This window comes from Sus scrofa, chromosome 7 (assembly GCF_054392235.1).
Source record: "Sus scrofa isolate SSC_HxYL_T2T_F1_AM1 chromosome 7, Sscrofa_HxYL_maternal_Yorkshire_Landrace_v2.0, whole genome shotgun sequence".
In the NCBI taxonomy this organism is placed as follows: Eukaryota; Metazoa; Chordata; class Mammalia; order Artiodactyla; family Suidae; genus Sus; species Sus scrofa.
This window is the reverse complement of record NC_139389.1, coordinates 69,231,111-69,258,300: the sequence shown is the minus strand read 5'-3', so window position 1 is coordinate 69,258,300 and position 27,190 is coordinate 69,231,111. Positions and strand designations below refer to the sequence as shown.

The 27,190-nt window shown below is 40.8% G+C and overlaps 1 protein-coding gene across 18 annotated transcripts in view; it reads left to right on the top strand.

The window, feature by feature from the left end:
- BBS4 (Bardet-Biedl syndrome 4) overlaps window positions 1-27,190 on the top strand; it is a 61,037-nt gene that overhangs the window by 19,657 nt on the left and 14,190 nt on the right. For 7 of the 18 annotated variants that reach the window (XR_014809072.1, XR_014809073.1, NM_001244787.1 and 4 more), the window contains 4 exon segments: window positions 20,692-20,771; window positions 23,749-23,812; window positions 24,944-25,055; window positions 26,546-26,618. Coding sequence is in view for 3 of the 18 variants with exons in the window: in NM_001244787.1 (NP_001231716.1) it covers window positions 20,692-20,771; window positions 23,749-23,812; window positions 24,944-25,055; window positions 26,546-26,618 (329 nt within the window). In the remaining 15 variants the exon portion in view is untranslated. 18 annotated transcript variants of the gene reach the window in all.

Genomic DNA, 27,190 nt, shown 5'->3' with positions numbered 1-27,190 from the left:
GCATCTGCGGCATATGGAGATTCCCAGGCTAGGGGTTGAATCGGAGCTGCACCTGCTGGCCTACGCCACAGCCACAGTAACTCAGGATCTTAGTCAGGTCTGCAACCTAAAACCACAGCTCACGGCAATGCTGGATCCTTAACCCACTGAGCGAGGCCAGGGGTTGAACCCGTGTCACATGGATCCTAGTTGGGTTCTTTAACCACTGAGCCACGACGGGACTCCCCGATCTTTTTTGTATGTTGTTGGATTCAGTTAGCTAAAATTTTGTTGAGAATTTTTGCGTCTATATTCATCAGAGATTTTGGCCTATAATTTTCTTTTTTGGTAGTATCTTTGTCTGGTTTTGGTATTAGGGTGATGGTGGCTTCATGGGATGTCTTTGGGAGTGTTCCTTCTTCAACCTTTTGGAAAAGTTTAAGAAGGATGAGTATAAGTTCCTCTTTGTATGTTTGGTAGAATTCACCTGTGAAGCCATCTGGTCCTGGACTTTTGTTTGTAGGGAGTGTTTTTATTACATATTCAATTTAATTTCTAGTGATTGGTCTGTTCAGTTGATCTGCTTCTTCTTGATTCAGGTTTTGCAGTCTGCAAGACTCTAGAAAGTTGTCCATTTCTTCTAGGTTGTCAGATTTTTTGGCTTATAATTGTTCATAGTATTCTCTTACATTTTTTTCTATTTCGACAGTATCCGTTGAGATTTCTCTTTTTTTATTTCTTATTTTGTCTATTTGGGTTTTTCCTCTCCTTCTTGGTGAGTCTGGCCAGAGGTTTGTCAATTTTGTTTGCCTTTGTGAAAAACCAGCTCTTGGTTTTATTGATTTTTTTCCTTTTGTTTTTTGAATCTCTGTTTTATTGGTTTCCTCTCTGATTTTTATGATTTCCTTCCGTCTGCTGACTTTAGGTTTTGTTTGTTCTTCTTTTCCTAATTCTTTCAGGAGAGGGTTAAGTTGTCAATTTAAGATTTTTATTCTTTTTTGAGGAACCCCTGTATTTGCTGTGAACATCCCTCTAAGCACTGCATTTGTGGCATCCCATAGATTTTGAATGATTGTGTTTTCAGTATCATTTGTTTTGAGATATTTTTTCTTTTTTTTTTTTTTTTTTTTTTTGATTTCCCCATTGACCCATTGGTTTTTGGGTTTTTTTTTTTTAATTTTTTTTTTTTTTTTTTTTTTTTTTTTTTTTTTTTGTCTTTTTGTCTTTTCTAGGGCTGCACCTACGGCATTTGGAGTTTCCCAGGCTAGGGGTCGAATTGGAGCTGTAGCCACCAGCCTACGCCAGAGCCACAGCAACGCAGGATCCGAGCTGTCTCTGCGACCTACACTACAGCTCGTGGCAACACCAGATCCTTAACTCACTGAGAGAGGCCAGGGATCGAATCTGAAACCTCATGGTTCCTAGTCGGATTCATTAACCACTGAGCCACGACGGGAACTCCAGATCCATTGGTTTTTGAATAGCGCATTGTTTAGTCTCCATTTAGTCAGTATTTTCTCATTTCTTTTCTTGTGGTTGATTTCTAGTTTCATGCCATTGTGGTCAGAGAAGATACCTGTAATAATATCTGTACTCTTAAATTTGTTGAGATTAGTTCTGTGCCCCCAGTATGTGGTCAATCCTTGAGAATGTTCCACGTGCACTTGAAAAGAATGTATATTCTGATTTTTTTGGACGTAATGTCCTGAACATGTCAATTAAGTCTAAATTTTCTGTTGTGTCATTTAAGATCTCTGTTGACTTATTGATTTTCTGTCTAGATAATCTGTCCATGGATGTGAGTGGGATGTTAAAATCTCTTACTGAGATTCTGTTCTCATCAGTTTCTCCTTTTATGTCTGTTTGTATTTGTTGTTTCTATCTGGGTGCTCCTATATTAAGGGCATATATATTGTGGATTGTAATATCCTCCTCTTGAACAGATCCTTTCATCATTGAATAGTGTCATTCTTTGTCTTTCTTTATGGCCTTCACTTTAAAGTCTAATTTTTGTCTAATATGAGTATTGCAACTCCTCTTTTTTTCCCCTGTCTTTTCCATTTACATGTAATGTCTTTTCCCATCCCCTCACTTTCAGTTTATATGTGTCCTTTGCCCTAAGGTGAGTCTCTTGTAGGCAGCATATTGTAGACTCTTGCTTTTTAATCCAGTGTGCCCACTCTGTGTCTTTTGATTGGAGCATTCAGTCCATTGACATTTAACATAATTATTGATAAATATGTATTTATTGCCATATTAAACCTTGTTTTCCAGTTAATTCTATGTTTCTCCTTTGTTCCTTTCTATTTTTGGTTGGATGATTTCCATTTAGTTTATGCTGGTGTACTTCTCTTTTTGTTTTTGTGAATGTAGTGTTTGGTTTTGATTTGTGGTTGCCCTGTTTTTTAAGTATGTTAAGCCTTTCCTATATCTGCTCGCTCTAGCTTGATAGTCATATAGACCCAAACATATTATTAAAAAAAAGTCTAGATTTTATTACTTTGCTTCCCAACATTCTGTGATTTTGTTTTTTTTTTTTTTTTTTTTAAATTTTATTTTCCCACTGTACAGCAAGGGGGTCAGGTTATCCTTACATGTATACATTACAATTACAGTTTTTCCCCCACCATTTCTTCTGTTGCAACATGAGTATCTAGACATAGTTCTCAATGCTATTCAGCGGGATCTCCTTGTAAATCTATTCTACGTTGTGACTGATAAGCCCAAGCTCCCGATCCCTCCCACTCCCTCCCCCTCCCATCAGGCAACCACAAGTCTCTTCTCCAAGTCCATGATTGATTTTCTTTTCTGAGGAGATGTTCATTTGTGCTGGATATTAGATTCCAGTTATAAGTGATGTCATATGGTATTTGTCTTTGTCTTTCTGGCTCATTTCACTCAGTATGAGATTCTCTAGTTCCATCCATGTTGCTGCAAATGGCATGATGTCATCCTTTTTTATGGCTGAGTAGTATTCCATCGTGTATATATACCACATCTTCCGAATCCAATCCTCTGTCGATGGACATTTGGATTGTTTCCATGTCCTGGCTATTGTGAATAGTGCTGCAATGAACATGCGGGTGCATGTGTCTCTTTTAAGTAGAGCTTTGTCCGGATAGATGCCCAAGAGTGGGATTGCAGGGTCATATATTCTGTGATTTTGAAGTCCTTCTTTTACATCATCATGTTCGTCCTTTTGCCTGTTCCTTGTGTTTATTGTCACTTTTACAGTACTTTTTTTCTTTTATTTATTAATTTTAATTTTTAATTTTTATTTATTTATTTTTTTGTCTTTTTGCCTTTTCTTGAGCCGCTCCTGGGGCATATGGAGGTTCCCAGGCTAGGGGTCGAATTGGAGCTGTAGCCACTGGCCTACGCCAGAGCCACAGCAACGCGGTATCCGAGCCACGTCTGCAACCTACACCACAGCTCACGGCAACGCCGGATCCTTAACCCACTGAGCAAGGCCAGGGATTGAACCCGAAACCTCATGGTTCCTAATCAGATTCATTAACCACTGAGCCACGACGGGAGCTCCTTTTTTCCTTTTAGATCTGTTTACTCACTTGAGTGATTGCTTTCCAGTTGTGATTTCCTCCATCCTATTTCTTCTCACTTCTTTTTTTATTTAGAGGAGCCCTTTCAGTATCTCTTTTAGAATGGATTTAGTATTTTTGTTCTCTTTTAGCTTTGTTTATTGGAGAAATTCTTTATTTCTCCTTCTATTTTCAATGATATTCTTTCTCGGTGGAGTATTTTAGGGTACAGATTTTCCCATTTATTTATTTATTTTTATTTAAGGGCCACACCTGTGGCATGTGGAGGTTCCCAGGCTAGGGGTCGAATCGGAGCTATAGCTGCCAGCCTACACCATAGCTACAGCAACGTCAGATCCAAGTCGCATCTGTAACCTACACCACAGCTTATGGCAATGCTGGATCCTTAACCCACTGAGTGAGGCCAGGGATTGAACCTGGGTCCTCATGGATGCTAGTCAGATTCGTTTTCACTGACCCATGATGGGAATTCAGTTTTTTCCCTTTTAGCACTTTGAGTATGTCTTGCCACTCTCTTCTGACCTATAGTGTTTCTGTAGAAATTATTTGATAGCCTTATGGGGGTTCCCTTATAATTAATGCTTTCTGTTTCTCTTGTTGCCTTCAGAATCCTCTCTTTATCTTTCACTTTTTTTTTTTTTTTTTGTCTTTTTGCCATTTCTTGGGCCGCTCCTGCGGCATATGGAGGTTCCCAGGCTAGGGATCTAATTGGAGCTGTCGCTGCCAGCCTACGCCAGAGCCACAGCAATTCGGGTTTCGAGCCGCGTCTGCAACCTACACCACAGCTCATGGCAATGCTGGAGTGTTAACCCACTGAGCAAGGGCAGGGACCGAACCCGCAACCTCATGGTTCCTAGTCAGATTCGTTAACCACTGTGCCACGACGGGAACTCCGTATCTTTCACTTTTCCCATTTTTATTATAATAGGTCTTGGTTTGGGCCTGTTTGGCTTCCACTTGTTTGAGGCCCTCTGTGCTTCCTGTATCTGTTTTCTTTGGATTTGGGAAGTTTTCAGCCATTATTTCTTGAAATACAATTTCAATCCCCTTTTCTTTTTATTTTCCTTCTCAAATTCCTACTATGCCTAGATTGGCCTGCTTTGTGTTATTCCCAGATCTCTTATATTGGTTTCCTATTTTCTTTTGTTTGGTTTTCTGTCTTCTGTCCTGATTGGGTTTTTCCGTTATTCTATCTTCCAAGTGACTAATTTGTTCCTCTGCATCATTCATTCTGCTCTTCAGTGCTGTTAGCTCAGTTCACGTCTCTGCAAATGAATTTTCCAATTTTTCTTGGTTCCTCCTTATATTTTCTAGTTCCTTCGTTTTGTTTTATTTTGGTTTTTTGTTAGGGCCACACCTGTGGCATATGGAAGTTACCATGCTAGGGATCAGATCAGAGCTACAGCTTCTGATCTACACCACAGCCACAGGCCACAGCAATGCCAGATCCAAGCCACATCTGTGACCTATACCACAGCTCACATCTTAGCCCACTGAGAGAGGTCATGGATTGAACCCACATCCTCACAGATATTGGGTTCATTAACCACTAAGCGATGATGGGAACTCCTCTAGTTCCTTTCTAAAGTAATCTGCATTACTGTTTATATCCACTCTTAATTCCTTCATATTCACCCACTTCATATTGCTTCAGTATTTTCACTACCTCCCTTTTGAACTCAGTGTCTATTAGACTGCAGAGGTCTGTTTCATTGTTTGTTGCTTCAGGTGAATTCTCCTGTTCTTTTAACTGAGAATTGTTCCTAAGCTTCTTCATTTGGCTTATATTTTTCTTTTTCTATGAATTTAGGGAAACTAAACTGTAGTTTTTTTTTTTTTGTTTGTTTGTTTGTTTTGTCTTTTTAGGGCTGCACCCATGGCACATGGAGGTTTCCAGGCTAGGGGGTCTAATAAGAGCTATAGCCGCCGGCCTACACCACAGCCACAGCAATGCCAGATCTGAGCCTCGTCTGTGACCTACACCACAACTCACGGCAATGCTGGATCCTTAACCCACTGAGTGAGGCCAGGGATCGAACCCACAACCTCATGGTTCCCAGTCAGATTTGTTTCTGCTGTGCCACGATGGGAATTCCACCAAACTGTAGTCTTGAAGGGCTATTTCTATGCAAGATTGCCCCTTTGTATTTTGTGGGTGGTTACTGTTTTTTTTGGCATGGGAATTTGGGTATTGGTTGTCTCTTTCTTCGGTATGAGCAGGCTATTATCCCCAGAGTGCTGAGTGTGTTTCTAGTGAGAAGGAGGCAATGGGTAGGACTAGTAGGGAGTGCTTGGTTGCTGTGCTCTTGATAGTAGCAAGGACCTGCAGGAAGGTGGCACAGGTGTAGTTGCAGGGCCCTGGGAAATGGTGATGAGCCTCAGGCAGATTTAGGCCATGCCCAGAGCATTTGGCAGTGGCAGTGGCAGTGGCAGGGTGTGTGAGTTCCCAGGGGAGTGAGAGCAACAACAGGTGGTGTTCATTTGCAGTGCCCTCCTCTGTGGTGTCCTCTGAGGTGATTGGGCCTGCAAGTGGTGCCTGTTCGTGGATCCTTAGTGGTTGTGGGCCATGCCCACCTCTGAAGTTAGAGATAACTGTGGTGGTTTGGCCCTGCCACCTGTAGACAATGCAAGAAGCACCCTTTCCCACTTAGCTCACGCAGGAGGTGCTGCACAGGCTGCTCCTTGTTGTAGGGTTCTGGGAAGGGAATGTGATCAAGCATGTGTGGGCGCTGCCCAGAGTGTTTGGCAGTGGCAGCAGGGCGGGTGTGTTCCCAGGGGAGTAAGAGCAACAATGGGTGGTGCTCAGTTGCAGTGCCCTCTTTATTTGCTGACCTCTGAGATGACTGTGGCTGCAGATGGAGCCTGTTCATAGACCCCTAGTGGTGGCAGGCCATGCCTTCCTCTGGTTTCTGAGATGACTGCTGTGGTTTGTCCCTACTGCCTGTAGATCATGCAGGAGGCACTGCATCACGTTTAGACCCCCACTGCCCTTACCCCACACAAGAGTTGCTTGGCCATGTGTAGCCTGCACAGGAAGCACCTGATCTCCTGTAGCCTGAGCAATAGTCCTCTTGCCACCCATAGCCTGTGCCAGAGGCACCCTACCCTCTGAGAGCCTGCGGGTGTGCAGGGAGATTGCTATGGCGGTCTGCCCCTCCTCCTCTTGCCCTCTCCAACAATGGTGCCTTGCTTCTTCTGTGGGTCCAGACCTCTTCCTGGGTTCCCTTGGCTGTGGCATTCTGCTCTCCAGCCTGTGGCACACCGCTCCCTAGCCCTTCAGGCTGTCTCCATACAGCCAACCCTAGTCCTCTCCCCAGAACTGACCTCAGGAGCCTGAGTTGCAGCACCCAGCCCTCGCCTGAGCGTCTTAGGCTATGGTGTTCAGGGCAACATTGCAGATGATCCCTGCCATTCTCATTCTGCTTTCCCCTCCTCATTCCAGCTGCTGCACTTTTCTAGGCAGCTTTGAGGTCCCGCCATCTCTGCTGATCTCTCTGTAGGTTAGGTGGCTTCCTAAGTTGTGAGTTCCTTTTCTCTTTCACAGCTCCCTCTCAGGAATGCTAGTCCTGTGCTGATTCCTTTTCTCTCTCTTTTTATTTTGTTCTATCCAGTTATGTGGAGGGTTTCTTGCCCTTTTTGGAGGTTTAAGTTCTTCTGCCAGTGTTCAGTACATGTTCTGTGTGAGTTGTTCCACATGTAGAGGTGTTTTTCTGGTGTGTTTGTGGGAGCAGGTGAGCGCAACGTCTTGCTCCTCCGCCGTCTTGATCCTTGAAGTCCTTATCTTAAATCTTCAAGTGGTTTCATTGTTTCCTTATTAGACTGTCTGATGCAAAGTTCAATTGATAGTAATAAAAATATCTTCCATTTACATTCTTTTCACATTTTGTTATGACTTTTGATGTCTTGGATAACAAGGTAGAAGTGTGATAATTCTTGTCATAACATGAAGAAATGAACATCTATTGGAGTTCCTGTCATGGCACAGCAGAAACAAGTCTGACTAGGAACCATGAGGCTGCGGGTTTGATCCCTGGCCGCGCTCAGTGGGTTAAGGATCTGGCATTGCTGTGAGCTGTGGTATAGGTCACAAACGTGGCTCAGATCTGGGGTGGCGGTGGCTGTGGCTGGCAGCTGTAGCTCTGATTGGATCCCTAGCCTGGGAACCTCCATATGCCGTGGGTGCAGCCCTAGAAAAGACCAAAAAAAACCCAAAACATTTATTGTATCATTTTTGGATTTTCTGTAATTGTTCAGTGAAAATTTAAGGGGGGAAAATGAAGGCCCAAAGACATTAAATAACTTGCTCTAAATCCTACAGAAAGCTAGTATTGAGTCAAGATGGTAGAATTGCACATATAAAAATTCTGTGTGCTACAGTCTTCTGGTCCTGGAGGAAATCTTTTACTAAAGAAGTGTTCATTTATAATGAATGTACTTGGAAAAGCCTTAGTCATTTTAGTAAATTTTTTCCTCTTTTTTTAATCTTATTTTTTTTCATTGTGGTAAATTTTTCAATAAGAAATTAAAGCACAATAATTTTCTGCTCAGCATTCATATATCCAAGATGCTATTCACTAGCACTTACCAGTTTAACTTTACTTAATATAAAGTTTTGAGTTTTGGTTCTTTCTATGAGAATTTAGCACCTAGGGCAAATTACAAGGAAGAAAAATTCTTCCGACCTCATGTTTATTCAGTTATTGAATTAAGATATGTCTGATGCATCCTTATATGGGGAAAAAAAGAGATGTCACAAAGGAGTAGAATGGGGACAGGAGAGGAGAAAGGCAAGGGAATATTGTTGCCAGGTTACTAGCTTTCTGCCCCGACTGCCTTGGTGATGGTGGCAGGTCAGGTGGGAGCTGGAAATGTGAATGCGGTATTTTTACAGCTGACTGAAAGACTTCACCTTGTCTTCATCAAAAACGGTGGGAAGGGGAGTTCCCTTTGTGGCTCAGTGGCAATGAATCTGGCTAGTATCCATGAGGTTGCGGTTTTGATCCCTGGCCTCAGTGGGATAAGGATCTGACGTGGCTGTGGCATAGGTTGGCAGCTGCAGCTCTGATTAGACCCATAGCCTGGGATCTTCCATATGCTGCGGATGCAGCCCTTAAAAAAAAAAAAAAAAAATGGTGGGAAGGGCAGTGTGAGAGCTAGGTCTCTTTTACAACCAGCTGAAAGGCTTTAACTTGTCCCCATCTCATCAGCTGACTTCCTGACCTCCATGGTGGTATAGTTTCCTAAATTGTAACATCAGAGATGACCACTTTGCTCTACTGTAAAATAGAGGAGGCTCTACTTTGGATAGGCTCGTACATGCCTATCTTTTTTAGAGGATCTTTCAAATAGGTAATTCTCATAATACTTGTGAAAGCATTTAAGAACCCATATCCCTGTGGTACTGAACCCGAGTTTGCTCTGCTTGCTACATGATAGGCCAGTGAATTCGGAAACTAGTTGTTGGGGCAAGGAATAATGACTTTAATCGGAAAGCTAGCAGACTGAGAAGATGGCAGACCAATGTCTCAATCATTTTCCCTCAGTCAGAATTCAGGCTCCTTTTATTCAGAGAAAGGGGAGGGGGAGGGGCCAGTGGTCACTCACCAGCTCTTAGTTGCTTGGAGGGAAGGCTCACTACCATGCTGACCAGTGGCTGAGCAGGACCACTAAGGATTACTCTCTTACAATTGTTTGTAGGGAGAATGGACTGAGCAATGATTTGGAATACAAGAAATTCAGCTTATACATTTACAGGTAAAATTCTAACTGTAAATTCTGGATTCATAGACCCTAGGTATTTCCATGGTATCCAGAGTTTCCTGATCTTTGTTTTTTTTTGTTTTTGTTTTTGTTTTTTTGTCTTTTTGCCATTTCTTGGGCCACTCCCTCGGCATATGGAGGTTCCCAGGCTAGGGGTCGAATCGGAGCCATAGCCGCTGGCCTACGCCAGAGCCACAGCAACGCAGGATCTGAGCCACATCTGCAACCTACACCACAGCTCATGGATCCTTAACAGACTGAGCAAGGCCAGGGATCGACCCGAAACCTCATGGTTCCTAGTCAGATTCGTTAACCACTGCGCCACGATGGGAACTCCAGAATTTCCTGATCTTTGAAAATGACAGCAACAACAGTTACACTTTTTTAGGGCTTACTGTGTACCAGACAGGTTTTGAACCCCTGTATGTATTGTCATTCAGTACTTACAACTCTGTAAGATATTTTATCCCCTGACCCTCCTATTTAAATGTGAGAAAGATATCGCTAATAAAGATATGTAACATTTTATTACCATCTATCCCTTCTGTTCGCATTCTCCGACCAACCCCCCCAACCTTGCTCTGATTAAAGCTCCCTGAAATAATCAGTTTTGTTCACACTTTATTCTCTTTTTTTGGCCGTACCCATGGCATATGCAAGTTCCCAGACCAGGGATCCTACCCACACTACAGCTGAGACCTCTGCCACAGTGGAGCTTCTGAGTTTTGTGCACTTTTTTATCCCCAGTGCCTAGAATAGTGCCAGGCACATGGTTCTCAGTGAATATTTGTTGAATGAATGAGTCATTATAGATGAGAAAACTAAAATTTCCAAGATTCCACAGTAAGAGGACAATTAGGAGAAACTGAAATGATTTATAAAGTCCAATGAACCTAAAGTTCTTTTGGCTTTTTGAAAGATTGCATCATCAGGAGTATGAAATGACTTCTAGGCACTTGGCTTTGGTGGTGCTTTCCCTTCTAATACCTAGTACTCCATTTCATGAGCCTCTGGGCCCTTGAGATACTTACAAGTTGAGTATTTTTCTCCTCTATTCTTCACCAAGGAAATACAAAAAAATCACTCCTCTTTTATTATAAGATTTTAATAATAGGCACAACTCAAATTTGCATTTTGTAGATTTTATTTTAGGCCATAGAAGCAATGATAGTGATACTGTAAACTCAAAGGATTCAATAGTGTTCTTCCCTTTTACTTTTTCCTTTTAGAGCGTGGGTAATAGGTAAGCCATATGGTTGAGACTTGGTCCAAGGTTGTATGAGCACACATTCACATCCCTCTTTTTTTTTTTTGGCTGTGCCTGTGGCATGTGGAAGTTCCCTGGGCCAGGGCTTGAACCTCTGCCACAGCTGCAGCAACACTAGATGCTTAACCTGCTGCACCACAAGGGAACTTCCTCACATCCAACTTTAAGCTTGCTGATTTGTAGTCTTCAGGAGGAAATTTTAATTCTGGAAGTGATTAGGCAGAACATGAATGGCTAAGATCTGATCATTGATGGGGCTTGAGAGAAGAGAAGGAAGAATCTCAAATAGGGAGTTCCCATTGTGGGTCAGTGGTAATGAACCTGGTAGTATCCATGAGGACCCTGGTTTGATCCCTGGCCCCGCTCAGTGGGCTAAAGATCCTGCGTTGCCATGAGCTGTGGTATAGGCCAGCAGCAGCAGCTCTGATTCAACCCCTAGCCTGGGAACTTACATATATGCAGCTCTGGCCCTAAAAACAAAAACAAAAACAAAAACCCAAACCAAACCAAAACAAAAAAGAATGAAATAGGCCCTTGCTGACTAGAAGATGGGTACTCCCACTCAATGAATGCGAGTCAGATGTTTAACATTTTACCGTTTTTCTTTCTTCTGGGATGTAAAATCACATCCATAATTTCTGTTATAATTTCTCTTTACAGATTCCATTGCTATTCCCTATTCTTGGGAAAGAGTAAGCATTACTCCTTGATTTTTTTTAGATTTTTATTTTTTATTATACTTGATTTACAATGTTCTACCAGTTTCTGCTGTACAGCAAAGTGACCCAGTCATACATATATATACTTTCTTTTTCTCATACCATCTTCCATCATGTTCCACCACAACTGACTAGATACAGTTCCCTGTGCTATACAGCACGACCTCACTGTTTATCAATTCCAAATGCAGTAGTTTGCATCTACTAACCCCAAACTCCCAGTCCATCCCCCTCCCACCCCTCTCCCCCTTGGCAACCACAAGTCTGTTCTCCAAGTCCGTGAGTTTGCTTCTTCTCTGTAGATAGGTTCATTTGTGCCATATATTAGATTCCAGATAAGTGATATTATATGGTATTTGTCTTTCTCTTTGTGACTTAACTTCATTTAGTAAGAGAGTCTCTAGTTCCATCCACGTTGCTACAAATGGCATTATTTTGTTCTTTTTTATGGCCAAGTACTATTCCATTGTGTATATATACCACATCTTCTTAATCCATTCATCTGTCGATGGACAGCTTAGGTTGTTTCCATGTCTTGGCTATTGTGCATAGTGCTGCAGTGAACACAAGGGTGCGTGTATCTTTTTCCATGAAAGTTTTATCCAGATATAAGCCCAGGAGTGGGATTTCTGGATCTTATGGTAGTTCTGCATTTAGTTTCTGAGGAACCTCCATACTCTTTTCCATAGTGGATGTACCAACTTACATTCCCACCAACAGTGAAGGAGGGTACACTTTTCTCCCCACCTTCTCCAGCATTTGCTATTTGTTGAGCTGTTAATTATGACCATTCTGACAGGTATGAGGTGGTACCTCACGGTAGTTTTGATTTGCATTTCTCTAATAATTAGTGATGTTGAGCAATTTTTCATGTTGCCTGTTGGCCATCTGTATATCTTCTATAGAGAAATATCTTTTCAAGTCTTCTGCCCGTTTTTCGATTCGGCTGTTGGCTTTCTTGCTGTTGAGTGTATAAATCCTTTGTATATTTTAGAGATTAAGCCCTTGTCAGTTGCATCATTTGAAACTATTTTCTCCCATGCTGTAGGTTGTTTTTTTGTTTTTCTTATGGTGTTGCTTTTTGTGCAAGAGCTTGTAAGTTTGATTAGGTCCCATTGGTTTATTTTTGCTTTTATTTCTGTTGTCTTGGGAGACTGACCTAAGAAAACATCTGTATGGTTGATGTCAGAGAATGTTTTGCCTATGTTCTCTTCTAGGAATTTTATGGTGTCTTGTGTTATATTTAAGTCTGAAAGCCATTTTGAGTTTATTTTTGTGCATGGTTTGAGGGTGTGTTCTAGTTTCATTGATTTACATGCAGCTGTCCAGTTTTTCCAGCACCACTTGCTGAAGAGACTGTCTTTTTTCCATTTTATATTCTTGCCTCCTTTGTTGAAGGTTAATTGACCATAGGTATCTGGGTTTATTTCCAGGTTCTCTACTTTGTTCCATTGGTCTGTATGTCTGTTTTTGTATCAGTGCCATACTGTCTTGATTACTATAGCTTTGTAGTAGTATCTGAAGTCTGGGAGAGTTCTGCTTCCTGCTCAGTTTTTGTTCCTCAGGATTGCTTTGGCAATTTGGGATCTTCCATGGTTCTATATATTTTTTTTTTTTTTTTTTTTTTTTTTTTAGGTATGCACTCGTGGCATATAGAGGTTCCCAGCCTAGGGGTCCAATCAGAGCTGTAGCAACAAGGGATCTGAGCCGTGTCTGTGACCTACACCACAGCTCACAGCAATGCATATGTTGAAATGATCATGTGGTTTTTGACTTTGCTTTTTTAATGCAGTATATGATGTTGATTGATTTGTGTATCTTGAACCATCCTTTTGAACTTGGGATAAATCCCACTCACTCTTGGTGTATGATCTCTTTCATGTGTTGCTGGATTCAGTTAGCTAAACTTTTGCTGAGAATTTTTGCATCTATGTTAATCAAAGATGTTGGCCTATAATTTTCCTTTTTGGTACTATCTTTGGTTTTTGTATTAGGGTGATGGTGGCGTCATAGAATGTCTTTGGGAGTGCTCCTTCTTCAACCTTTTAGAAAAGTTTAAGAAGGATGGGTATTAATTTCTTCTTTGTATGCTTGGAAGAATTTGCCTTTGAAGCCCTCTCTGGTCCTGAACTTTTGTTTGTAGGTAGTGTTTTTATTACATACTCAATTTTATTTCTAGTGATTGGTGTGTTCAATTAATCTATTTCTTTTTTTCTTTCTTTTTTTAGGGCTGCACCCACGGCACATGGAGGTTTCCAGTCTAGGGGAAATTGGAGTTGTAGCCTCTGGCCTTTGCCACAGCCACAGCAATGCCAGATCCAAGCCATGTCTGCAATTGATACCACAGCTCACAGCAAAGCCAGATCCTAAACCCACTGAATGAGATCAGGGATCGAACCTCTGTCCTCACTGGTAATAGTCAGATTCCTTTCTGCTGAGCCACGATGGGAACTCCCTTGTCTATTTCTTCTTGATTCAGTTTTGGCGAGCAGTTAAGTCTCTAGAAAGTTGTCCATTTCTTCTAGGTTGTCAAATTTGTTGGGATGTAGTTGTTCATAGTAATCTCTCTCTCTCTCTCTCTCTTTTTTTTTTTTTTTTTTTTTTTGTATTTCTGCAGTATGTGTTGAGATTTCTCCTTTTTTCGTTTCTCATTTTGTTTATTTGAATTCTTTCTCTCCTCTTGGTGAATCTGGCCAGATATTTGTCAATTTTGTTTACCCTTTCAAAGAACCAGCTCTTGGTGTTACTGATTTTTTTCTATTGTTTTTTGAATCTGTTTTATTGATTTCCTCTCTGATCTTTATGATTTCATTCCTTCTGCTGACTTCTTTTTCTAATTCTTTTAGGTGATAGGTTAAATTGTTGATTTGAGATTTTTCCTCTTTTCTGAGAAAGGCCTGTACTTGCTTAAACTTCCCTCTAAGCACTGCTTTTGTGGCATCCCATGGATTTTGAATGGTTGTGTTTTCATTATCGTTTCTCTTGATGTGTTCTTGAATTTCCCCATTGACCCAATGATTTTTTAATAGCATGTTGTTTAGTTTCCATGTAGTCAGTTTTTTCTCATTTCTTTTCCTGTGGTTGATTTCTAGTTACCTGCCATTGTGGTCAGAGAGGATACTTATAAGAATTTCTAGACTCCTAAATTTGTTGAGGTCAGTTTTGTGCCCCTTATTGTGGCCAGTCTTTAGAATGTTCCATGTGCACTTGAAAAGAATGTATATTCTGATTATTTTGGATGTAATGTCCTGAAAATGTCAATTAAGTCTAACTTTTCTATTGTGTCATTTAGGATCTCTATTACCTTATTGATTTTCTGTCTAAAGGATCTGTCCATTTATGTGAGTGGGATGTTTAAAGTTGTCTACTGTGATTGTATTCCCATTAATTTCTCCTTTTATGTCTGTTAGTATTTGTTTTATGTATCTGGGTGCTCCTGTATTAGGGCATATATATTGTGAATTGTAATACTCTCCTCTTGAATGGATCCTTTTACCATTAATGTCCTTGTTTGTCTTTATGACCTTTGTTTTAAAGTCTGTTTTGTCTGATATGATTATTGCAATTCTCATATTGCGAGTATTATGATTTCCTGTCTTTTCCATTCACATGAAATATATTTTCCCATCCTCTCACTTTCAGTTTATATGTGTCCTTTGCCCTAAGGTGAGTCTCTTGTAGGCAGCATATTGTAGGCTCTTGCTTTTTCATCCAGTCTGCCCACTCTGTGTCTTTTGATTGGAGCGTTCAGTCCATTGACATTTAAGGTAATTATTGATGAATATGTATTTACTGCCATTTTAAACCTTGTTTTTCAGTTGGTTCTGTGTTTCTCCTTTGTTCTTTTCTTTTTTTTGGGGGGGGGTGGATGATTTCTTTTTATTTCATCCTTGTGTCATCTTCTTTTTAGTTTTTGTGAATGTAATGTGTGGTTTTGACTTGTGGTTGCCCTGTTTTTCAATTAAGCCCTTCCTACAACTGCTTGCCTTAGCCTGATAGTCATATAGGCTCAAACACATTCTAAAAAAGAGTCTAGATTTTCTTTCTTTTCTTCCCCACATTTTATAATTTTGAAGTTCTTTTTTAACATCTTCGTGTGTACCCTTTTGCTGTTCCTTGTGTTTATTGTTGCTTTTACAGTAGGTTTTTTTTTCCTTTTATGTCTGTATACTTGCTTATTTAAGTAATTGCTTTCTAATTGTGATTTCCTCCATCCTATTTCTTCTTACTTCTTTTTTATTATTTTTTTTTATTTTTATTTTTTTTTGTCTTTTGTCTTTTTGTCTTTTGTTGTTGTTGTTGTTGCTATTTCTTGGGCCGCTCCCGCGGCATATGGAGGTTCCCAGGCTAGGGGTTGAATCGGAGCTGTAGCCACCGGCCTACGCCAGAGCCACAGCAATGCGGGATCCGAGCCACGTCTGCAACCTACACCACAGCTCACGGCAACGCCGGATCGTTAACCCACTGAGCAAGGGCAGGGACCGAACCCGCAACCTCATGGTTCCTAGTCGGATTCGTTAACCACTGCGCCACGACGGGAACTCCCTCTTACTTCTTTTTTAATTTAGAGGAGGCCTTTCAGCATTTCTTTTAGAATGGATTTAGTTTTGAGTACTCTCAGTTTTTGTTTGTTGGAGAAATTCTTTATTTTTCCTTCTATTTTATTTATTTATTTAATTAATTAATTAATTTATTTTGCTATTTCTTGGGCTGCTCCCATGGCATATGGAGGTTCCCAGGCTAGGGGTTGAATCAGAGCTGCAGCCACCGGCCTACGCCAGAGCCACAGCAACGCAGGATCCGAGCCGCGTCTGCAACCTACACCACAGCTCACGGCAATGCCGGATCCTTAACCCACTGAGCAAGGGCAGGGACCAAACCCGCAACCTCATGGTTCCTAGTCAGATTCATTAACCACTGCGCCACGACGGGAACTCCTGTTTTTCCTTCTATTTTAAATGATATCCTTGCTGGTAGAGTATTTTAGGCTGCCACTTTTTCCCTTTTAGTACTTTGAGTATATCTTGCCACTCTCTTCTAGCTTATGGTGTTTCTGTAGATAAATCAGTTGATAGCCTTATGGGGGTTCCCTTTGTTTTTAACTCTTTGTTTTTCTCTTGCTGCCTTTAGAATCTTTTCTTTAACTTTTGCCATTTGTATTACGATATGTTTTGGTATGGGCCTCTTTGGGCTCAGCTTGTTTGGGGTGCTCTGTGCTTCTTGTATCTTGGTATCTGTTTCCTTTAGATTAGGAAAGTTCTCAGACATAATTTCTTCAGATATATTTTCAGTCCCCTTTCTTTTTCTTCTCCTTCTGGAATCCCTAGCATGTGTAGATCGGCCCACTTTCTATTATCCCGTAGATATCCTGTTTTTTCATTTGGTTTTCTGTCTGCTGTCCTGATTGGGTGATTTCCATTATTTTATCTTCTAAGTCACTAATTCATTCCTGTGCATTATTCATTCTGCTCTTCAGTGCTTTTAACTCAGCTTGTGTCTCTGCAAATGAATTTTGTAATTCTTCTTGGCTCCTCATTATGTTTTCTAGTTTCTTTCTAGAACTGCATTACTAGATAAAGTAATGCTTTTAATACTTTTTTGCTGCATAAAATAATCTGCATTACTGTTCATATTCACTTTTAATTCCTTCATGTCTGCTCTTAATTCCTTCAGTATTTTCACTGTTTCCTTTTGAACTCGGTGTCTGTTAGACGCAGAAGTCTGTCTCATTGCTCCTTCAGGGGAATTCTCTTGTTCTTTTAACTGGAAATGGCTCCTGAGTTTCTTGATTTTGTTTATATTTTTCTTATTCTGTGAGTTTAGGGAAAACAACTACTGTAGTCTTGGAGGGCTATTTATGTGCATGAGCACCCCTCAGTATTTTGTGAGAGCTTTTTATTTTGGGGGTGCTGTGTGTGCTTTCAGGAAGATGGAGGCAGTGGGCAGCTAGTGCCTCATTGCTGGGCCCTTGACAGTGATAATGGCAGCAGCAAGGTGTGTCTGTTCCCAGGGAAGTGAGAACAACGAGTGGTGCCAAGCTGCGGTACCCTCCTCTTTGCCGACCTCTTAGGTGACTGGGGCTGCAGGTTGTGCCTTTTCACATATCCCTAGGTGGCAGACCACACCCATCTCTGGTGTCTGAGATGACTGCTCTGGCTCCCCCCCAAGCCCCCATGGTCTACAGACCACTCATGAGGTGCTGCATCATGCTTAGTCCCCCAATGCTCTTAGCCCACACAAGAGGTGCCCAGCCACCTGTAGCCTGCACAAGTGGTGCCTCACCACCTGTAGCCTGTGCCAGAGGTGCCCCACCCTCTGAGAGCCTGCCTGCATTTGTGCAGGGAACTATATTCCTGTGGCAATCTGCCCCTCCCCCTCTTGCCCTTCCCAGCAATGGCGCCTTGCTTTTCCTGCGGGCCTAGACCTCGTCCCCGGGTCCCTTATTTGTGGCGCACTGCTCTGTAGCCCCTCCACGCAGCCAACCCTTGTCCTTTCCCCGTAACTGACCTCCAGAACCTGAGTCTTAGCGAGCAGCCCCCGCCTGAGTGTCTCAGGCTGTGGTTTCTGGGGGCAGTGGTGCATATGGTCTGTGCCACTCTCACTCTGCTTTGCTCTCTTCAGTCCAGCTGCTGTGTTTTTCTTTGAGACTTTGAGGTCCCTCCGTCTCAGGTGATCTCCTTATCAGAAGGCTTCCCAGGGTGTGGGTTCCTTTCCTCTTTAATAGGTCCCTCTCAGGAGTGCTAGTTCCTTCCTGATTCCTTTTCTCTCTCTCTCTCTTTTCTCTTTTGTTCTATCCAGTTATGTGGAGGGTTTCTTGCCCTTTTTGGAGGGTTAAATTCTTCTGCCAGCATTCAGTTGATGTTCTGTGCGAATCCTTATACATGTAGGTGTTTTTTTTTTTTAATGTGTTTGTGGGAGAAGGTAAGTGTCACGTCTTACTCTTCTTCTATCTTGATCCTTCTCCACTCCACTCCTTAATTTTTGTGTTTTGTTTTTTTTTTTTCCCCTTTTTTGGCCACCCTGAAGCATCTGGAGTTCCCAGGCCCAGGATCAGATCCTAGCCACAGTTTTGACCTATACCATTGTGCCCGGCTGGGAATTGAACCTGCGTCCTGGTGCTGCAGAGATGCCACTGATCCTGTTGCTCACAGTGGGTACTCCTTGATTTTCATTTTCTGATAACATTAATTTGGTGTCACAGTAAGCTTTTTTTCCTTCTTATTATATGGATATATGAGTATTAAGTTAACTTTTGATGTATTTCCTAAGGTTCTGGAACAGAATGATTACAAATCAATTCATTTTCCTCTTTTCCCCCTGCTTTACCATTTCTTTTACATTTTCAAACATCAGGGAATACCTCAAACATGTAGTAAAATGCATAAGAAATACAGCCAGCCATGTACTGACAGGGCAGATTTAATAAATAAAAACACTTAGTGAGGTTTACTTTAGAGCTTTTAATTTTTTTGATAAATCATTACAGAGTTGAAGCCTTCTTTTTATTGCTTTGTAATTCCATTCTTCCCTCTTCATTCCTTGAGCTCACTACTGTTCTGATATTGGTGTTAATCCTTTTTCTCCTTTTTATTATAGAAGAGTAATTTCTTCATGAACTTTTTTACCTTTATTTTAATTGAATTCCAAGAATAGTAACTCATGGTTTCTCTCTCATTAATCATTTCAGTGGCTCAAATATTTTTATCACTGTTGACTTCTCATTCTTGGGCAGCAGTGCAATGTTTCACATTTGAGCTACTGCTGAGGATGTGCTTTAGTTACTTTGGTCCTCTGATCAGATGTGATACTATGTTATGTGTGTCTGTGTGTATATATATATATATATATATATATATTTGGTAGTAACATTCCTGAAATATCCTTTAGAAAGTCATCTTTTCACCTTCTAAAACCAGGGAGAGAGGTGGGCGATGGGGAGACGAAGCAAAGAATGATTCAGTTTTTCTCCTCAAGCAAGTTATCAGTTGAGAAACTGACGTTTTAAACCACAAAAACTGAATAAAAACAAAAATAAACCAATTGGACCTAATCAAACTTATAAGCTTTTGCACAGCAAAGGAAACCATTAAAAAAAACAAAAAGACAACCTACAGCATGGGAGAAAATAATTACAAATGATGCAACTGACAAGGGCTTAATCTCCAGAATATACAGAAGACTCATACAACTCAATAGCAAAAAACCCAAACAACCCAACTGAAAAATGGGCAGAAGCCCTAAATAAACATTTCTCCAAGGAAGACATACACGTGGCCAGCAGGCACATGAAAATTGCTCAACATCACTAATTATTAGAGAAATGCAAATCAAAACTACCGTGAGGTACCACCTCATACCTGTCAGAATGGTCATAATTAACAGCTCAACAAATAGCAAATGCTGGAGAAGGTGGGGAGAAAAGTGTACCCTCCTTCACTGTTGGTGGGAATGTAAGTTGGTACATCCACTATGGAAAAGAGTATGGAGGTTCCTCAGAAACTAAATGCAGAACTACCATAAGATCCAGAAATCCCACTCCTGGGCTTATATCTGGATAAAACTTTCATGGAAAAAGATACACGCACCCTTGTGTTCACTGCAGCACTATGCACAATAGCCAAGACATGGAAACAACCTAAGCTGTCCATCGACAGATGAATGGATTAAGAAGATGTGGTATATATACACAATGGAATAGTACTTGGCCATAAAAAAGAACAAAATAATGCCATTTGTAGCAACGTGGATGGAACTAGAGACTCTCTTACTAAATGAAGTTAAGTCACAAAGAGAAAGACAAATACCATATAATATCACTTATCTGGAATCTAATATATGGCACAAATGAACCTATCTACAGAGAAGAAGCAAACTCACGGACTTGGAGAACAGACTTGTGGTTGCCAAGGGGGAGAGGGGTGGGAGGGGGATGGACTGGGAGTTTGGGGTTAGTAGATGCAAACTACTGCATTTGGAATTGATAAACAGTGAGGTCCTGCTGTATAGCACAGGGAACTGTATCTAGTCAGTTGTGGTGGAACATGATGGAAGATGGTATGAGAAAAAGAAAGTATATATATGTATGACTGGGTCACTTTGCTGTACAGCAGAAACTGGTAGAACATTGTAAATCAAGTATAATAAAAAATAAAAAACACCCCACTAAAACCCCACTAATACTGGACAGAAGTATATATATTCAAAGTATATACATTGAATTTGTAGGATAAGTATCTTAGTTTAATAACACGTACGTTTTTGATGCACTGTGTTCTTATGGTCAGCAGCAGGAGGAACTTAACATGATGTTTCAGTATGCTTATGGTTAGTTTAGACACGAGGCTGATGCTCAAGGAGAAAACTTACAATGTCTCTGTTATTTGTTTTGTCAAAATGTACTACCTAGCTCCAGAATTTCCTATTTTGGAGAAGCAGAACTGGCTGATACATCTCCACTATATCCGGAAGGATTATGAAGCATGCAAGGTGAGAGGCTGCAGTGATAGAGAACATGAGAGGCAGGCTTTGGTTAGGCACCTAACAGTGTCTGTACCTCTGTTTGTAGCAGTTTATATTTCACTAATAATGTATGAATTCATGTTTCCCTATATTTTGTGTATTAGTTAGTTTTTGCTATGATAATGCTGCTTAACAAACAACCTCAAAACGTCAGGCCTCCAACAGCAGACACATTATTACTCATGGGCCTTCATACTGGCTATAGATTGGCTGAGTTTGACCATAGGCTGTGGGTCAGGTTCAAGTGTGTTCCATGTGTCTTCTCATTTTAAGACCAACCCCAAAGAGCACCCACTCTCTGGGGCTTGGTCTCATGGAGGAGGTCAGGTGTTCAACACAGAGTAATTGTTTTAAGTTTCTGGTGAGGTGAAAATTGTATTTCATTGCATTTTATTTTATAATTCTGTTCCTATTGTGAGCTCGGTCATTTGTATATTTTAAAACCATTTGTATTTTCTTTTCTCTATAAACTGTGTCTATTTTTTTAGGGCTGCACCCACATCTTTTGGAGGGTCAAATTGGAGCTGTAGCCGCTGGCCTATACCACAGCCACAGCAACGCACGATCCACGCTGCATCTGTGACCTACACCACAGCTCCCGGCAATGCCAGATCCTTAACCCACTTATTGAGGCCAGGGATGAAACCTGCATCCTCATGGATGCTAGTCAGATTGATTTCCACTGAGCCACAACAGTAACTCCTCTAAACTGTATCTTTGTTTACATACTATATAAGTTATATACTTGCTGGTAAAGAATAGTATCAGGCAAAATATATCCTTGGTACTAGCCCTTTTGTTTTTTGGCATTCAGAGCTTCGTAATGCTTTTAAGGTTATGGTTTTTATTTTTATTTTTTTATTTTTGGCCATGCCCATGTGATATGGAGTTTCCCAGGCCAGATAAAATCTACACCATAGCAGTAACCCAGGCTGCTGCAGTGACAATGCCAGATTCTTAACCCGCTGTGCCACAAAACCACTCCCAGGGTTGTGGTTTTTAATTTATTCCTGACATTTGTACCAAGGGCAATGCAGTGAATTAACAGTTTAGTTCCAGTATGAGTCTTGAAAGGTTTTCTTCTTCTCTAATATTATTCTTTTCTTATTTCAGTTTTCCTTTATTGACCAGTTTCTCTGTTTTGTTTTTGTTTTTGTTTTGACTCATCGTCCTTTGCTATTTCTTAAGAGTTGGGGCTCTTCCTAGGCTCTGTCTTTGACCCTTTTCTCTGCTCATTCCACATACTTCCTCCTGATCTCCAGACCAATCTCATTCATAGTGAATGCTTCCCAGAACTGTCAAATTCAATTTTTCTATAGCTGAATTTGCTTCCTTCCAAACCTATTCCTTCTTCTGTTCCCTGTCTCAGGGATAGGTACCATCATTCACCCAGCCATCTGTGTCAGAATCCCCTGACCCACTTTCCCTAATATAGAAATCATCAAGTTCTGGAAGTTCTTCTCTTACTGTCTCATAAAATTGTCTAATTTCCCCCCCTCCACACCTTAGGTAATCCCTATTTTTTTTAAATTATTATTATAGTTGATTTACAATGTTCTGTCAATTTCTGCTGCACAACAAAGTGACCCATCCATCATTCTTACTTGAATTATCCACAAGAGTTCTTATATCAACCCTTAATCTTGCCCCCTTTCCATCTATTTTCAACAATATTCCAAAAATAGAGCAAATAGAATCAGGTTATTTCCTGCTCAAAACTTATCAACATTTTCCCCATTGCTCTCAACCTTCTTTAGTATGGCATTCAAAGCCCTTCTCTCTCTGACTTTCTGGGCCACTTCAACCCCTTGCTAACACAGGATTTGATCTGTTTTCCTTTGGAAAGTCTTCCTTGATTCTTCAAGTCAGAATCACGTACTTGTCTTCTGAGCTCTCTAGCTCCCTGGTCTTAGCCCATCATGGTACAAAGATAGAGCCTATATTTTGCTCATCAGAGAGCCCATAGCATCTGTAATGGTGCTTGGAAATCTTTTCATATTTTTCTTAGCTTGCCTAGTTAGATTCTAGATAGTAGTTGGCAAACTTTTTCTGTAAAGGGACAGATGATAAATATCTTAGGCTTTGCAGGCTGCAGTGTCTGTCTCACATATTTAATCTTTCTCTCTCTTTTTATAACCCTTAGAAAATATAAAAACCTGGGGTTCCCATTGTGGCTCAGCAGTAACAAACCCAACTAGTATCCATGAGGACGCAGGTTCGATCTCTGTCCTCACTCAGTGGCTTAAGGATCCAGTGTTGCTGAGAGCTGTGGTATAGGTTGCAGACGTGGCTTGGATCTGGCATTTCTGTGGCTGTGGTGTAGGCCAGCAGCTGCAGGTCTGATTCATCCCCCTAGCCTGGGAACTTCCATATGCCTCAGGTGCAGCCCTATAAAGACTAAATAAATAAATAAATAAAATTTCAAAAAAATATAAAAAGCCCTCTTAGCTTGAAGGCTGTACAAAAATAGGGCATGTTGGAGTTCCAGTTGTGGCGCAGCGGAAATGAATCTGACTAGGAACCATGAGGTTGTGGGTTCGATCCCTGGCCTTGCTTGGAGGGTTAAGGATCCGGTGTTGCTAAGAGCTGTGGTTTGGATCTGGTGTTGCTGTGGCTGTGGTGTAGGCCAGCAGCTGTAGCTCCTTTCGATCCCTAGCCTGGGTACCTCCCTATGCCATGAGTGTGGCCCTAACGAGCAAAAAAAGAAAAAAAAAGAAAAAGCTGTGTGGGTTGGATTTGGCCTATGGGCCATACTTTGCTGACCCTTGTTACGGAAGAAATAATCATAATAAGAGTTGAAATTTTAAAGATATCCTAATTAACTGCTTTATTAGTAATTGTTAGTATTGTAGATTTCTTACATATGCTCCTTGTCTGGTCTGCCTTAAAAATACTTGAAGACAATTTAACCACTACTCAACAGTATTGTTTCTTTGTCTTCCAGGCTATTATCAAAGAACAGCTTCAGGAGACTCAGGGGTTATGTGAATATGCTATCTATGTCCAAGGTAGGACATATATCTCTTCTATTCTTGCTAGAGAAATGCATATTCTGAGAAAAGGGCAAATAAGTCATGAAATACTTAAAATGTTGCACAAGTCTCTTATCCAATATTATTATTATTATTATTTTTTGAAATCAGAACCTAATTCTTGTGCTGGATTTGAACTCAGAAATGGCTAATTCTGTTAAAAAATTTGCCACCATCCTTCACACCTTTTCTAGTTTATGGCTAGTGTTTTTCAGAATGGATGTAGCTTCAGATTCAGAAGAGGCTTTTAGAAGGGTTCCTTGCAGTCAAGCTAAAAGAGATGAGGAAATGCTTGAGGATTTTTTGTAAGGTGAATCAGGATGAAGCCTACAAGTATATAGGGTAAAACAGAATTAGTGAAATTGATCAGAAATCAAATATGGAACCACTGACTGAAAGTTTACCCTGTAGTACCCAAAGTAGCACCTTAGATTTTCCAGTAACTGTCTTTGACTCTTTGGTATAAATGAGTGGCTTTGTTTACCACACATTGCATTCACACATCTAGGATGTCATGGCTAAATAATGCTCTTTTATTCCCAGTGTCACAAGTTCCAGTCTTAAGAGTGCCTCACAGTACATGAGCATGTACATTCTTTTGAAAACCTAGGCCTAGGGAAAATGGTTGATTCTGATTGGTTGCTATATGGAAAACCAAGTCTGAAATGTTAATTGCATTCTTTGCCAGCATCTCCTTGTTGGTCTTGAGGTATTGATTGCACTTGCCCCATTTGGTGTACTCTCTGAAAACTATTAAGTGGAAATCTGAATTATCATGATAAATAGAGCATGTGATGGGGAGCTATAAGAATGTTCTTATTGTGAATAGTTTGTGGGATAGTTTATAAGGCACCCTATTTTCTTTGTAGTGGAAGCTGGGAGTGGAGGAACAGGCAGGTTCATGATACCTTATTAGAAAAGATTGCTTATCAGTTTTGCTACTTATTTCAATCCATTGGACATCATATCTGATTGTATCAAAGACACAGTTATCCAAAGGATTACTGTGATATAATTTCCTACCTCCCTCTCCTACAATTTTCTGATACCAGCCTCCATTCTTCCTAGAACGTGATTTTATTTTCTGTGTTTTCTATTTCTTGGCAGCATTGATATTTCGCCTGGAAGGAAACATCCAAGAATCCCTAGAACTCTTTCAGACTTGTGCTATTCTCAGCCCTCAGTGTGCTGATAACCTCAAGCAGGTGGCCAGATCTTTGTGAGTATTGGCAGCCTAGACACCCTAGGGCACTGACAGAGAACAGTGTAAAGTGCATTCTCAGGTTGGGGCTGCTTCTGGTAGCCTGAGGGAGGGTTGCTTAACAGGAATAACAGATTCACTTTTTTTTTTCTTTTGTCTATTTAGGGCCGCATCTATGGCATATGGAGATTCCCAGGCTAGGGGTCGAATCGGAGCTACTGCTGCCACCCTACGCCATAGCCACAGCAACTTGGGATCTGAGCCACGTCTGCGACCTACATCACAGCTCACAGCAATGCCAGATCCTTAACTCACTGTTCGAGGCCAGGGATTGAACCTGCATCCTCATGGATACTAGTCGGGTTTGTTAACTACTGAGCAACAACAGGAACTCCCAGATTCATTTTGAAGGGTGTGGATTAATTTTGAAATTTGAGAATATGCAATAAGTAGTATAATAAAGGATCCGAATATTTCAAATATGTATATTTTAGTTTTATGTGAGAACACTGATAGTGTTTCTCATTTAAATGGTGACATTTTGTACCTAAATTACCCTAATTGTATTGGCAACCCATGGAATTTTTCTCATTTACTTTTCCAACACTTGACATAATACTAGATGCACAGTAGGTTTTTAGTGTTTGTTGAGTGAATGCCCTGAGGGTTCTTGGATGCAAGGAACCTCCAAAGTCTCTATAAGCTGTTAAGTACTGATAGCTTTACTACTCTAGAGTAGGAGAGTGTTCCCTGGGGTTCCCATACTTACACTGACATTCATACCTGCACTGTCTTTGCATGGAGGCTGGTTTTCCTCTGTGTTTCCAGAATTATGATCCAGTAACAAGGAAAAAGACTAATGTTGGGAGAGAAGAGATGCCCCTTCCTCTATCATGGATGATGATAATAAATTGTGGCAGTTCTTGTTTAACATGGTAATTAACTAGGCTCATTTCTTTTATGGTCTACATTTGTAATACGTTGTAGAAAATAAAGTACAAAAAACTTTCACTAAAATTGGGCTAAGGTCTTGGAACAGCTGCCAGTTCTGTCCCTACCAAGAGAGCTTCTGCTGATAGTATATAGTAGCCTCACTGGCTAAACCAGAACAACTAGCTGATAGGGAAGAGGCTTCTAGAATTTTCTGCTGGCTGGGACATGAATCAAATGTGGGACTAGGGGGGTTGGTCTTGTAAAAGCTTGGCATTAACAGTTATGGAAAATGTATTTTGGAGTGCCCATTGTGGTACAGTGGAAATGAATCCGTCTAGGAACCATGAGGTTGTGGGTTTGATCCCTGGCCTTGCTCAGTGGGTTAAGGATCCGATGTTGCCATGAGCTGTGGTGTAAATGGCAGATGTAGCTCGAATATGGCGTTACTGTGGCTGTGGTGTAGGCCAGCAGCTATAGATCTGATTCGACCCCTAGCCTGGGACCCTCCATCACAAGTGCGGCCCTAAAAAACCCCAAAAAAAAAAAAAGTATATATATATGTATTTCTTCCCCAGATTTCTTTTGGGAAAACATAAAGCTGCTACTGAAGTATATAATGAAGCAGCTAAACTTAACCAGAAAGACTGGGTAAGTAGAGAACTTTGTTCTTTGTTTATTAGTAATATGCTGATGGTTCCATTTATAATACGGCTGTCTTTTGTTATTATTACTGAATTCTTGCATTCCAAAACTATAAGATCAAAAGTCATGTTTCCTTATAACTTAGCTGATATTGCTGCCTAGTTTGTTGGCAGTCAGTGTTGTTGATGAGCAGACTCTTAGCAGTCTGATTCTTCTTGATAACCCTACTTCCTCTGTAGAAACTTTGAGGATTTTCTTTTTGCAGTTCTGAAATGTCAGTAATAGTTGTCTAGATGTGTTTCTTTCTTTTTTTCCCCTCTTGTTTGTGGATACTCAGTTGGCTCTTTCACTGTGAAGACCCTTGCCTTTCTTTGCGTCAGGGAGGTTTTTTGTTTTGTTTTTTTTTTGTTTTGTTTCCTTTTTGGCTGAGCCCGCAGCATGCAAAAGTTCCCAGGCCAGGGATCAAACCTGCACCACAGCAGTGACAATACCATGTCCTTAACCTGCTGAGGCACCGGGGCACTACAAGGTTTTGTGGTGTGTTTTTTGTTTGTTTGTTTTTAAATTTTTCCTCTTTT